Source organism: Nipponia nippon, unplaced genomic scaffold, assembly GCF_047370975.1.
Source record: "Nipponia nippon isolate SJK-2023a ecotype South Korea unplaced genomic scaffold, ASM4737097v1 scaffold_15, whole genome shotgun sequence".
NCBI classification, from domain to species: domain Eukaryota; kingdom Metazoa; phylum Chordata; class Aves; order Pelecaniformes; family Threskiornithidae; genus Nipponia; species Nipponia nippon.
The window spans coordinates 7,559,872-7,573,126 of NW_028262331.1; the positions used below are offsets into that span (position 1 = coordinate 7,559,872).

Genomic DNA, 13,255 nt, shown 5'->3' on the forward strand with positions numbered 1-13,255 from the left:
TAGATTTTTAAAACAAAGACAGGAAACACTCTCGTTCTGCAGGCTTTGTGGAAGCTTGCTCTACCCTTACATGGGGCCAGCTGGAAGTTGCCCTTCTCTAGGCAGTGATTTAAAGGACGGGTGTCCCAGTCCCGAGGGTGTTTGCCTGTCCAAAGAAGGGCAACCGAGCTGGTGAAGGGTCTGGAGCACAAGTCTTATGAGGAGCGGCTGAGGGAGCTGGGGTTGTCTAGCCTGGAGAAGAGGAGGCTGAGGGGAGACCTTATTGCTCTCTACAACTGCCTGAAAGGAGGTTGTGGCGAGGTGGGGGTCGGTCTCTTCTCCCAAGTAACGAGTGATAGGACGAGAGGAAACGGCCTCAAGTTGTGCCAGGGGAGGTTTAGGTTGGATATTAGGAAAAAATTCCTCACGGAGAGAGTGGTTAGGCATTGGCACAGGCTGCCCAGGGAAGTGGTGCAATCACAGTCCCTGGAAGTACTCAAAAAGGTGTGGATGTGGTGTTTAGGGACATGGTTTAGAGGTGGAGCAGGCAGTTAGGGCAACGGTTGGACTCGATGATCTCAGAGGTCCTTTCCAACCTTAACGATTCCATGATTCTACGCATTGGGAGCGGGGGTCCGGCAGGGTTGGCGGCGTGGGGGACTCGGGGCGAGCCAGCCGCTGATCCCCAGCAGCGGGACAGAGCGGGGAGGCAAGGCCAGCGGTGGCCACCGGCCACCGGCCATCCCTCCCTCCCTCTCCCCGGGGCAGCCGGGCCCTGGAGGGAGGCTCCCCGGGGCTTTATCCACGGCCTGGCCGCTGCCGAGCCCGGCACTCACCCCACGCGCGGGGAGCCGGGGGCGGTGCGTGCCGGTGACCGCGGGGCCGCAGCGCCGGGGAGCGGAGCGGAGCGGGGGGCCGTGGGGGCCGGGCCGTGCGGGGCGCGGGGGAGCGGGGGGGCCGTGGGGGCCGGGCCGGGCCGTGCGGGACGCGGGTGAGCGGGGGGCTGTGGGGGCCGTGCCGGGCCGTGCGGGGCGCGGGGGAGCGGGGGGCCGGTGGGGGCCGGGCCGGGCCGTGCGGGACGCGGGGGGGCGGGGGGGCTGTGGGGGCCGTGCCGGGCCGTGCGGGGCGCGGGGGAGCGGGGGGGCTGTGGGGGCCGGGCCGGGCCGTGCGGGGCGCAGGGGAGCGGGGGGCCGTGGGGGCCGGGCCGGGCCGGGCCGTGCGGGGCGCAGGGCGGCGCTGCCGGAGGCGGGGGCGGGCGCGGAGCCGCACGGCGCGGCAGCGCCCCCTGGCGGGGCGGGGCTCGGCGCGGGCTGCGGCGGCTGCGGGCGGAGCGGAGCGGGGAGCGCAGCGGAGCGGGGCGGGATGGCGGGCGCCCTGACGGAGGTGCTGGGCGAGGTGCTGGTGGCCGCGGACGGGGAGGAGGTGGCCGTGTCGGCGCTGGCCGCCCGCGGGGTCTCGTTGGTGGGGCTCTACTTCGGCTGCAGCCTCGGCGGCCCCTGCGCGCAGCTCGGCGCCAGCCTGGCCGCCTTCTACGGGCGCTTCAGGGGGGAGGCGGCGGCGGCCGGCGGGCAGCGCCTCGAGATCGTCTTCGTGTCGGCCGAGCAGGAGCAGCAGCAGTGGCAGGAGGCCGTGCGGGCCATGCCCTGGCTGGCGCTGCCCTTCGCCGACAAGCACCGCAAGGTGAGACCGCGGGGCCGGCGGGGCCGGGGGGGGGGCGCGCCCCGGGCTTTGTCTGGGGGCGGCGGGGGCTCGGCCGGGCCCCTCCGCGCCGCCGGGGTGGGTCCCGCGTGGAGCGGGGTGGGCGCCTTCCAGAAAGTTCCCGGGGGGAACCGGGGGAAGGGGGGGGTGTCGGCTGCCGTCCCGCGGGGCGACGCCGCCTCGCCCGGCTCCTCCGGTTCCCGGGGCCTGCGCGCCGCAGCGGGCGGGGAAAGCCCGCAGGCTCCGTCCCCATCTTCCACGGGTGGGGGGGCGAGGAAGGGGGGGGGGGGGGAGATCCCGGCCTGGGGGTCGCGGTTTCAGCGGGGCGGTCGGACGGGCGCCCGCTGGCCTCGACGGGTCCCTCAGAGGAGCGGGGCGGGTGAGGAGCCGCTTCTCCGAGCCAAAACCCCGGAGCACGGCTCCGCTCGGGCGGCCGCCGCTCGGCCGGAGGAAAACAGGCCTCGGCGCCGGCAGCCGACGGGGTCCCGCTGGGCTCCTGCCTGGCTGCGGGCACAGGACGGGGCCCTGGCCTCCGCCGGCCGTGGGGAGGGCATGTGGTGGCTGGGGAGCGAGTCGGAGCCCGGCTCGTCTGGGAGCTGCTGGCCAAGCTGCCAGGCGAGTCTGTGTGATGGTGCTCGTTATTCGTCTGCATTCAGCAGCTGGTGCGTTCGGTACTCTACAAGTTACAGCCCCTCATCCATAGAGTTTAATCGGAAAGACAGATATCGGACAAAAAGCGCTCTGTAAGACCCAGACAGGGAAGGCTCTGAGGGACAGGAAGGCAAAGGCTGGGCTTCCAGATCCCAATGAGCTCGCAACGTCAGTAGCTTAAAAAAAAAAAACAACCCTCTTTACAAATCTAATCTCTGGAAGCTATTGAGTAAGAATTAAAAAGATGGTGCCCCACAGTGCCATTTCTAAACATCTTTCCGGCGCGTGATTGCGGCTGCCGGTCTGAAAGCAGCGGGCAGGCGTTGGCTGGGCGCTCAGCGTTCTCCGCGTCGGTGGGGATTGGGGTAACGCCGGTACCTGTGGGGCCGGGGGGCGGCTGAGCCCCCTCGGGCATCCCTCGCCTTTGGGCTCTGTGAGGCTGCGCCAGCACGAGGGACCGCTTCTTCCTGAACATGTCTCTGAACCCTCCTCTGCCGGCACTTCGCGCTGTTCGTTAGGCAAAGGAGTAGTTTGAGGAAAAGTTGTCTGTCGTCCGGCTGCGCCGTGTGATGTCCCCTCTGCTGAGAAGAGGCATAGCTGGTTTGAAGCCCAGATTCGGCTTTTTTCCTCCTTTGCTACAGGTTTTTCTTGCTAAGCTCCTAGTTCTGCAAAAGCTCTCGTGTGTTTAACGCCGTGCACCTGGAGGATGCTGCAGAAGGCCCCCCGTTTGCCCCGTTGAAGTCCAGTCACTTCTAACTGGGAGCTTGCATAAGTGGTCACAGGTTGGGATCTGAGGTCAGTTTCGTTATTAAGGGGAGTTGTAACAGAAGCTTCATCCTTCAGAGAAATTACAGTTTAATTCCGGTTTCTTTAAAACCAAACCCTCTTCCTACAGGGACATGAAAAGATTGTGGTTCCAATTAGTAGCTGGCCGTTTCCCTACAGAACATTTCAGATTGTTTAGGTGGTGGGACTTTTGCTTGCCATATTTGCTTTAAAAATTCCACTGCAGCGTAGTTAAATTGCTGGGAAATCATAGAAGTGGAAGGTGGCATTAATTTTACATGCTGGCCAATACTTCCATCTATTAGATTGTGAGAAAACATGAAATAAAAAGATTATGGGGTCTTAAACTCTTATTCCAAGAAGCCCTGAGTTAAATTCAGGATTATTTTTGTGTGGAGTGTAAAGTAATTGAAGCTCATGCTGTATATTTTCAAAACTAAGCAGATGTGATGTGGCTTTGGAGGAAGCTTAATCTATGGATAACAGAGAACCTATTTGTAAGTTTTAAGGGCAATTATGTCAGGATATCAGATTTCTAAACAGGAGATTTATAACCTGTAGTTCAGGCAGTTAGAAGTTTCCTTGTATAATAGGCTGATTTTTAAATAGTCAGGTTAATGACCTGACTCTCCAGAAAAGCACAAACTTTCTATTTTTCAAAAACATGCCAGCAAGACCCGGGGATGTCTAGCATATGTTCAGTACCTTGCGGGCTTAATTTGTTTAAAAATGAAAGCATTAGAAAAACGTAGGCAGTCCTTTTGAGTTATGGTTCCTTTGCACTAAAGGCTGTTCCTAAACCCGATGTGAGACAAGCCCGAGAGAATTATATAGATTTATGGGAAGAAAGGAATCTTAGGGATATAGAATAGGGATAATAGAGGTGGGAACATCGGGCTGGGAGCTGAACTCCGTCCCCGAGCTCTCAGCCTCTGGAGAGGCTGCGGAGCCTCTGTCCTTGGAGATTGCGGGGCTCGGCTGGGTGAAGCTATGGCCGGCGGGGTCCCGTGTTGGTGCCTGCAGGGCCCAAAGACCTCCAGAGGTCCCTTCCAGCCAACGCTTCCCATGGTGTGTTGGTTAATTTATCTACTGAGGTCGTGAAAGCTTTGGGGAGAGATGAGTTCCTATCTCATATTGGCTGTAGCATTTCTTTTGTTGCTCAGAATTATTGAATAATACGGCTATTATCATCCTGGTTTCTTGCTGAAAGATTTATCAGTGTGTGCCTTGTCTTTCCTGGTGTACTCTGCATTTTTTTTTACATTTCTCCCTCTTCCAAACCCTGGGCACTGAATGTTGATAGGTGTGAAAGAACAGGCTCCTTTCTGGGCTTACAGAAAACTTCCCACAGTCCTATAAGTAAAATACCATCTTGCTGTCATGGTTATTGGTGAAAGTAGTATGGGTTGTCAAAGAAAACAGCCACTCTTCGTCGAATGCCTCAGTAACTCAGTAATGCCGGGGGGCAGTTACCAAGGGCATAACAGCCTGTGCCTCTTGCAACAACCGGTTGAATTTGGGTAACTTTAGCATATAGCAATTTCTGTCTCCAAACCAGCAATAAAAGAAAGCAGTACAAGTCAGCAAACATCTGGACCTGGGGAAAGCCTTTGATTAATGAGGAGGATGGCATTATGTCTCCGTTTGAGACACAGCCAGCCGTATTATTGGGGTTTTTTTTGAACAACAAAACCATAACGTGCCAGATGAGATTGGAGGCCTTTAAGTCATGATACACATCCCTTAATAAAGCTGTTCAGCCCCGGATTCAGATAGCTATATGCAGCTGTTGATAATTGATTTGTCTTCCGATAATGCCTGGCGTTGCTGAGCAGAACATGGGGGCGAGATGTTGCTCCATGTCTTCGTTTCGTTTGGGGTTTTGGTTTAACATCACCCTGTCGTTATCTGTTTGCATGAACAGCTGCTCAAGTTCTGTAGGGTTGATTTAATAACAGCTTTAATTCCTGATTGCTACTGAGAACCTCGGTAATGTAAACAGACCCCATCTGTCTACGTGCCCTGATGTCTGCCGGCCCCCGCGACGGGGCAGCACCCTCCCCGCTGTCGGGAGGATCCCAGGCTTCTTCTGGTGAACTCCAGACCGTCTCTGCTGCAGAGTCCACCTACACCCGGGGTGAATTTGGGTGCCCTTCAAGGGCTTACAGCATGCAGGCTTTTGGAGGACAGCAGGAGCATGCTGTCCTGCTGCACTGTGTTACTGTGGGACACCTTGGTCGTTTCTGCTAAAAAAAAAAAAAAAAAAAAAAGAATTGGCCACATTCTCCATCGAGTAGGTCCTCTCACACAGGTCCGTGTAGGACTGGGAGAAAGGAGCGTCAGGGTGCTGGAGGAGAAAAGGCTGCAAGCGGGTCTGCACTGGGAGAGAAGCGGTTCATCTTTTGCCGTTGTTTATTTGCCTTTGCTTTTGTTTTTACTTGTTCCTTACTTGGCCCAGTCATCTTCCTCATTCTTTTTAATCTTGACTTTTCTGATGACGCTTACTTAGTGCATCCACACAGCACCGCAGTGGCGTAGGGTCTGTGCTTTGCCTCTTGTTTTGTGTTTGCTTTCCGCTGTGTTTATGCATCTGCTTGAGTGTTGCTCAAATTCTTCTTGGGAAGGCAAACTCGTTTCCACTGGAGCTGAAATATTCTGCTCTGGTTTTAAATAAATGCAAAACACGTCAATTATGTTCCTGTGATTATTCAGTCGAGTATCTGAAAACAGTTTGAGAATCTCTTTTTGCTCACGCTGGTAAATGAACTTTATTTGGCACAAAATGGTTTTCTTGTATCTTAAAGTTGGATTTGTATACCCTGCTCTATGTATCTTCTCCCGTGTTTACATGAAATGTGTCTTTTGCTGAATTGTGTGGCAGAGGCACATGATCTTTCTCTGGGTGTGAAGAAGACGTCTGTTCTGTATCGCCCTAAGGAGGGGGAAAGCAGCAAGTTGGTAGTTTGGGATTTTGTTTTAGTGGCTTGACCACTATGGTAGGTGATCCGAGATGGACATGGACAGAAGAACACCCCTTCTGTGCTGGGGGTACGTCTTCCTTAGCACTGCAAATAAAACAGTGGTCTTAAGATCGATGGGTAAAATGTGACAAACATCTCGCTTGTTCGCAGATATCTCTGTGAAGTCTTTTACAACACGTACCCACTCATTCTTTTTTTTTGTTTTTTAATTATGTTTTCTTCCCCCCACCCACCTTGCCAAGAAAAGAGCTTTTTCTTTCCCTGTGCTTAAAAAGATTGTCTGCTGTAGGAGCCTCTCCTAATAAGATGCTAGGTACTAGTTTTGTAGGTAGAGTTTGTGCAAGAAATGTTGGGGAGGTAGAAATGTCATTGTACTGTACACATTTTTTTTTTTTTTTAAAAACCTCAAACCCTTGATTATAGTTTAAGATAGTTTAAGATACACCCTGATTTTCAGGGACTTGTAACTTTTCTGTTTGAAATTGCCATCTGCTGAGATCTGGGAGGCAAGTGGTCAGCACAGATGTGAGATTTGTCTAACAGAGAATTTTGTAGATCACTTGAAGCAGCTTTTGAGTTTCATAACACAAAAATATTTAGGTAATCACTTTCAGCTGTATTCCTGACTTTGTGTTTCTGGGGTGGGAATGTATATGAAATCTTTGGTTCACGGAGATGCAGATTTGAAAAATATGGTCTTTTCATGACATAAGGCTATTGAGTAAGAAGCAAGGCATTAGCAGCACCAACTGATTCTTTGTTTGCTTTGAAACTCGCTGGTTCTGAAACATAAGAATGGGAGATCTATGAAAGGAGCAGAGAAGCCTGTGTGCTGTTTTTCATTGTGGCATCTGAATCCAGATGTTGAAATGAAAACGTTCATTTAAAAATGCATGGTTGACAATTTCATTTGTTACTCTCAGGTTGCAGAACTAAGCAAAGCAACTTTACTTTTTAAAGTAATCAGTGCGCAGTTCTTTTCCAAAAATGCATTCTTTTAGGAGCTGAACATGTAACGGCTTTACAAAAGAAGGTACAAAATAACAGAGTTTTTCTGTGCAATTTTGGAGAAGTGCAACAGCGAACTTCAGTTATGACTGAGGAATAAGCTATTCAGTATTTCCACATTGTGCGGATGACATCGAAGCCAAAACATTCTGTAATTCTTCTTCTTGTTGTTGATGCCACTTTTCCAAATTATTTCTGAGTACGCTTTATACAGCTTTGCAGTGACCCTCCATACCATTAGCAGTCGTCTCTCGTGCCAAGACCCTGCTACTTCAGTGAAATCCCAGGAAGCGGTCACCGGTTTCAGTAGACGGCAAGTCTGAGGGCTGTGTATTGTCCTGCAATAGTTGCAAAAACATCACTGACGTCCTTGGAGGTTGGATTTCCCCATGCATCCAGACTGTGGCCTGCCTGTGTGCTTTCCCCAGGAGAGAATTAGTATTTTAATTGTTTTGCTGATGTGTCATCTGCTGTGTTGTTTATTGCATCCTTCAGTCGGTCATTGCCCATGTTTGAGGGCCAGCTCTGAAAGTCCTTGGACATCTTTCCATCATCAGATCCTCCCGGCTCCACAGTGGGGAGAAGCCGTGGGAGCTTTTGCTGCTCATATACGGTTGGGTCTTGGGCTGGGCTCTGTAAGTCCTGTCCTAAAAACTGACATCAGGTTTGCGTCGCCTTTGGACAGTGGCTTCTTCAAAGCAGTTTGATAACGTTTTAGTTTGAAATGCAGTAAGCTGCCTCCTTGTTTAATACTGGAAATGACCCTTTTGTACCCTTCCCTATAGGTACTTTCTATAGGTATTTCTTAGTACTGACAAAGTTTGCGTGAAATTCATTGTGAGTTCATTGTTAGCAGGTACGGGTTTTGAGAGAGTCTGGCGGTTTTGAAGCTGAGGGTTTTTGATCCTTTCTCATGGACGTACTTTTAGTGTTTCAAAGCGGCGTATGGAAGGGTTAGCTCATGCGGCTGGGGTAGGGTTTCACTTCTCCCGAATTGCATCTGGGTAAAGCTCTCTGTTTTGCATTCCTGTTTTTTTCAGCAGCGCTCCCGGCATGGAAGTTGGGGTATGGTTTTAATCTAAGTCAAGTCAGAAGATATTGCACTTCTTGGTGATCAGACCAGAGGGATTCTTGCCCCAGCCCCATGCACCCTCCTCCCCAACAAGGCAGATTCAACATAGCGATTGTCTGCTCCTCGTTGCTAGAGTTTTGGTGTGAAATGTGGGGATATAGGGAAACTGAGAGGGTAGCGGAGGCTGTGATGGAGCGGGCTGAACTCTGAATTCCAGAAAACAAGTTTGAGCAGCGCTTGCCTGAGCGTTTGCTTGGTGAGAAGCTCCTTGGTGTGTGCAGATTGCTGCCTCCTCCTCCTCTTTCTCCTTCCCCTCCCACTTTTTATCAGGGAAACAAGTTCCAAGCAAAATATTCCAAAGTGATACTTAATTACTCTTTAAAATGCAACTATTTGTCTTATCAGCCATGTGGATTTTTGTTCGCTGCTTTGATTTGACAGTTAGTAGTTTGTCATTTTTAAAAAGCTTACACACGCCAGGAATCTGTGATTTTTATGCTTTTGAAAGTAGAGATGTTGAATTAACTGCAGCTTTGAACTATTCACGGATAATTTCAGGCCCCCTGCTTTCAGCAAATAACAAGCTGACTCCTGAGCTTTCAGGCTGGGTTGAATACTGAATTATCACGACTTTATAGCTGTGTGTCTTCTCTAAACCAGTTCCATGGCACATCACAGCGTAACGCACGATAGATTTGAAACATTTTTCTAGACAGATCACTTTGTGCTCACGCCATCTCCAGATAATAATGATTAGGAAAGGGGGGAGTAACACCAGTGTGGGGAGGGTGGTTGGATTCATTAGGACTTGGGCTTTGTGCATATTAATTCCCCTCCGTTCCCAGGGTAGGAGCCCTGGCTGGGGGCCGTTCAGCTGGGGGAGAGGGCTTTCCCCCAGCGCTGTCTTCACGTACCTCTGCAGGGCAGCTTCCTCTGTGCTGGCTGGGATTGCTGCTTCTCTGCTGATGCTCTGCAGGCGAAAAACACAATTAGAGTTAAATCTGTAGGTCGTAAGGTAAAGACGTGGCCAGTGGAGAAACTGGGAGTGGGATGAGTTGACAAGTAAGCAAACAGACATGTTAAATTCTCTCGTGGGAAAGTGAATTATACAAGTATTTCAGAGTGCAATGTGAGCGTCTTGTATGATAGCTGATCGCGTTTTCATCATCTCAGTTTTCCAAAGAAAATGTAGTGTCTTATTGATTTGGCTTAGAGTACACACAATTAATGGAAGGGTGGAACTAAAAAGATGCAGGAATGGTTTCTGCATACTCTCACGTCTGTCTTTCAACACCGTGAACAATTGCAACCAACAATTAATATGTAAAGAATTTGCGGTCTTTATTTAGTGCGAGTGACTGCTTCAGTTGCGTCAGGGCATTAGCTGAGCTTTTGCAATCTGATCAACCCCCTGCTTGGAGCCCAGCAAGCCCCTCTGGCCTCAAAATAAAGCGATGGGAGGCACGGGGGAGCGTGGGGGTGCTGGCTCCCTGCCCGAGCAGCGAGGTGAGTGCTGGGCACGGAGCCTAAACGCTGGGGAGGATCTGCTCCATAAAGGACACACTTCAAATGATAGGTGCCATCGCAACTGCAGAGACCAGGAATGGTGCACAGGAGGGGGAGAGCGTCTTCAGTGGGGTCACAGGGAAGCAAAGTCGGGGCAGAGCAAACCTGAAAGCCGAAGGCCTGTAATGAGGAAGGCAGCGGGGCCACCCGGTGCTGCCGGGGGCAAGGCTCGACAGCCTCTTCAGGCACACAAAGCACTGTAGCAGCAGCGTGGTGTGAGAGGTTGCTGCGTGTATTTTGCACCCGTGAAGATCTGCAGCAGTTGAAGCTGTCCTGCCCAGCCAAGGAGAGAAACTCCAGGGTCCTTGGGCAACATTTTGTTTGTCTTTGCAACTGCAGCTAAATCAAACCTGACTTTAAAATATTTTAATGGAGAAAAGGTGCAAAGGTCTCTATTAAAAATGAACTTGCCAAGAGTTAGCAGATTTTTATTTCACGTCTGAGGTATAAAAAATAGCTGGTAGCATCCTCAGATGCAAGCGGGAGCTTGGTGTGGCTGGCCCCCAGGGAGGGGGTGGCAGCCGGCACAGGGGGTCAGGTCCCACTGGGAGGGATCTCTGCGAGGCTGGCCTTTGACAGCTGAGAAGGGAGCATTGTTTTATGTCTCAGTGCAAGGATTTAAGAATCTGGGTGAGAATTAGGTAATGTTTGCAGAAGAGAGTAGAAGGCAACTGAAATGAATTGCAACTGCATGAGTGAGACGGAGAGAGAAATTCTAGTTCTCCCTCATTCCCAAGAGATTCCCACTGGAGAGATGAAGTCATAGCCATTACTTCATTAGTGTTAACTCAGGATGCTGACAAATGAGCCCTCTTGATTCGTGCCGGGCTGGTTGAAGAGAATACTGCACCGACTCTCGCCCCGTGCCTCGGCAGTCGCTGCCCTTGCCGTGGTGTTGGCAGAAGCGCGCGCCAACTCCCCTGCCGTGCTGATTCAGCTCAGTGTTTTCTTTTGAATTGCCACCGCTTAGTCCCGCGTGCCAGCTCCGAGTTGGCTTTTATAAATCCTGCTGTGCAGAAGGCAGCCGCTGAGGGATGGGTGGGCAGGCGAGTGCGAGAAGCAGCCTTGTACTCGACAGAACCTCTCCATCAACGCCCCAGCCCATGCCCAGCGCGGGGAGCGTTAATGGTACCCAGCGGTCCGAGCCCCGCTTCCAGAGCAAACAGACGGGTGTAGGATCTCACCCTCACAACTTGCAGCGTTGCTGTGGGAGTCCCTTTTGGAAAAAGTGTGAAATTTATTGTAATATGTGCTGAGGACCTTATGGTGGATCTGAGCTGCTAAATCCTCTAAACCTGAGCCCGCAGCTTCATTGACAGGGCCTCTCACTTTGCTCTGCTCCAAGCTTATGGTTTCGCTGCTCCAATATTTTTCCATACATGGAAGCATTCCTGCCCCAGCCTGGGCTAATCCTGACATGCCACTGCATCTGGATGTTAGCTCATTTCTCGCAGCTGACACTGTGCAAAGGCAGATGTCTGAACTTACTTTTGTCTAAATAGATTTAATTCAACCAGCAGAAGTCTCACCCCATAGGTAAGCGGGGGCGGGGGGGAGAGGTTTTCCATTTTATTGACCTGCAGGGGTTGTTAGGTGGATGAATTGGTCCTTGGTAATGCCGTGCTTTAGAAATGCTTGGTATTTAAACTGCAAAGGGTACAAACCATGTTTTTGTGTCTTCAGCACAAGCCAAACCCATCTCCTTGCTGTGACTCGGCAGAGAGGAGCCCCTGCCGGCCCATCCCGTCCCAGTGTTGTGTGCTCCCGGCCTCTCCCCTCTGCTCTGACGGCTCTTCAGAGGCTCCGTGCTGTTTGGGGTGTATTTAGTAGCTTGGTGAGGCTGGGACTGCCGCAGTGTGGCAATTGAGCCAAATGCCTTGGTTGTACAGGAGAAAGAGATGCTTGTGCTGGTGAGCTGCTGTTTTAGCCGGGACCTGTTCTTAATCCCTCCCTTGCTGGGGCGGGTTGAAAGTTTTAATTAAATGTCTGTAAGGTGCTTGGCAATCTGCTGCTGAAAGGCCCTGTTTAAGGGCAAAGCCTTTGTATACAAGCTAGAGACCTTTCCTGCCCGTTGGGGAAGAGTTGGAGCTAAAACAGTGATACCCAAGCAGTTGAATCTGAGCAGATGTTGGTTCTCCCCATCTTTGATAGCTCAAAAGGATTATTCTGCCTCTCCCAAGAAAAGGAGGAGAAACACAGTGGTTTTATTGCGTTGCCAGGGATCTCAGCTCCATCCCCTCCTACTCGCTGCTAGTTAAAAGGTTGCAGACTGGGCTGGAGGTGTGCATGGGGAGTTGTGGTTGTGGGCTGCGCCATTGCGTTTGCAGTTCAGCATCCGCTTACCCCACGCCTTGCTGGGGGTCCCGGGCGAGGGGGCGAGTCCTGGTTTGTCCTCTCTTCGCTTGGCTGCTGCTGTTGTGTGCAGGAATAAGACGGCTTCAGCTCAACGAGGAGGAAGACAGCAAGGGTAAAACTGGTTTCAAATGAACCAAGCCATGTGATGGTGTGGGAAGGAGAAGACAATTTCCAGGTTTGCTGTTGGAGCCGTGAAGCAAATGAAACCTCCTTTGCGTGACCGTTTCAGCCCCTGAGAAGTGAGCGAGTGCAAGAGCCCGCAGGTGCCTCCAGCCCTGCTGAGGGACCCCCCCGCCCCTCTGTTCGCCCCTCCAAACACAGCCTGGGGCTTGGGCAACAGCAGCGCTGCGGTCCTTGCACACGTCCTTGGGTCTGATGGGATTTTGGCATCGGACAGATCACCAGGGTGCTAGAAATGCTGTTTATTTTTTCCCCCAAGTTTTTCTGGCTACTGTTCTGTCACTCTCAGAGTGAATCGAAGGTCACCAGGCTACAGATTCTGCCCTGCGAGTACTGCCTGGGTGTTCAGCTTGCAGGAATGCACTTCTGTGAACTGATAGCTGGTGTTTTAAGAGGGCAGGGAGCTATGCTTATTTCCTTCTGCGAGGCTGATGACTCTACAGTGTTATTTTTTAGGGTACTCCCTTTTAAATTCTGGTTTGTGGCTATAAGGCAGAGGTCGCATCGCTGTTACATTACAGGCTGCTTCTAACGAGCTCTTTCTTCCCTGTAACCTCTGTGCTCGGGAGCTTTGCAAATGGCTTCATGCATGCATTATAGGGAAGTCCTGCTGTCTTTGTCTGATGGGCAGGGAAACTGAGGCGAAGGCAGGTCTGGGGGCTGGATGAGTGACCAGAGCGGGGCTCTGCAGCCGACACTGCTGGGGTTTCCTGGTCCCAGCACCCCAGTCCCCTGGGAGCAGCCCTGTTTCACCAGCCCCATGCAGCACGTGAACTTGAGCCCCGGGTTGTGTTCAGCTTCCCTGCCCACCGCTGCGTCAGCCGCAGCCATTGCCCCCCACTGCTGCCGCCATCGTGCTGCGCGCTTCCAAAATCGGTTCGTTCCAGGGTTAGAAAAGACCCATTTTTGTGTCCTAAGCGCTGGATTTCACAGATATAGAAGGGGAAAGGTCTCAGTCCCTGCAGCTTGATCTTCTAAT

The 13,255-nt window shown here is 52.1% G+C and overlaps 1 protein-coding gene across 1 annotated transcript in view; it reads left to right on the plus strand.

Annotated features, from left to right (window-relative positions):
- Positions 1-1,294: 1,294 nt before the first annotated feature.
- Positions 1,295-13,255, plus strand: part of NXN (nucleoredoxin) — a 54,911-nt gene continuing 42,950 nt past the window's right edge. The window contains exon 1 of the mRNA XM_087751702.1: positions 1,295-1,659. Coding sequence (XP_087607828.1) covers positions 1,342-1,659 — 318 coding nt within the window. The 5' untranslated portion in view covers positions 1,295-1,341. The remainder of the gene's footprint in view (positions 1,660-13,255) is intronic.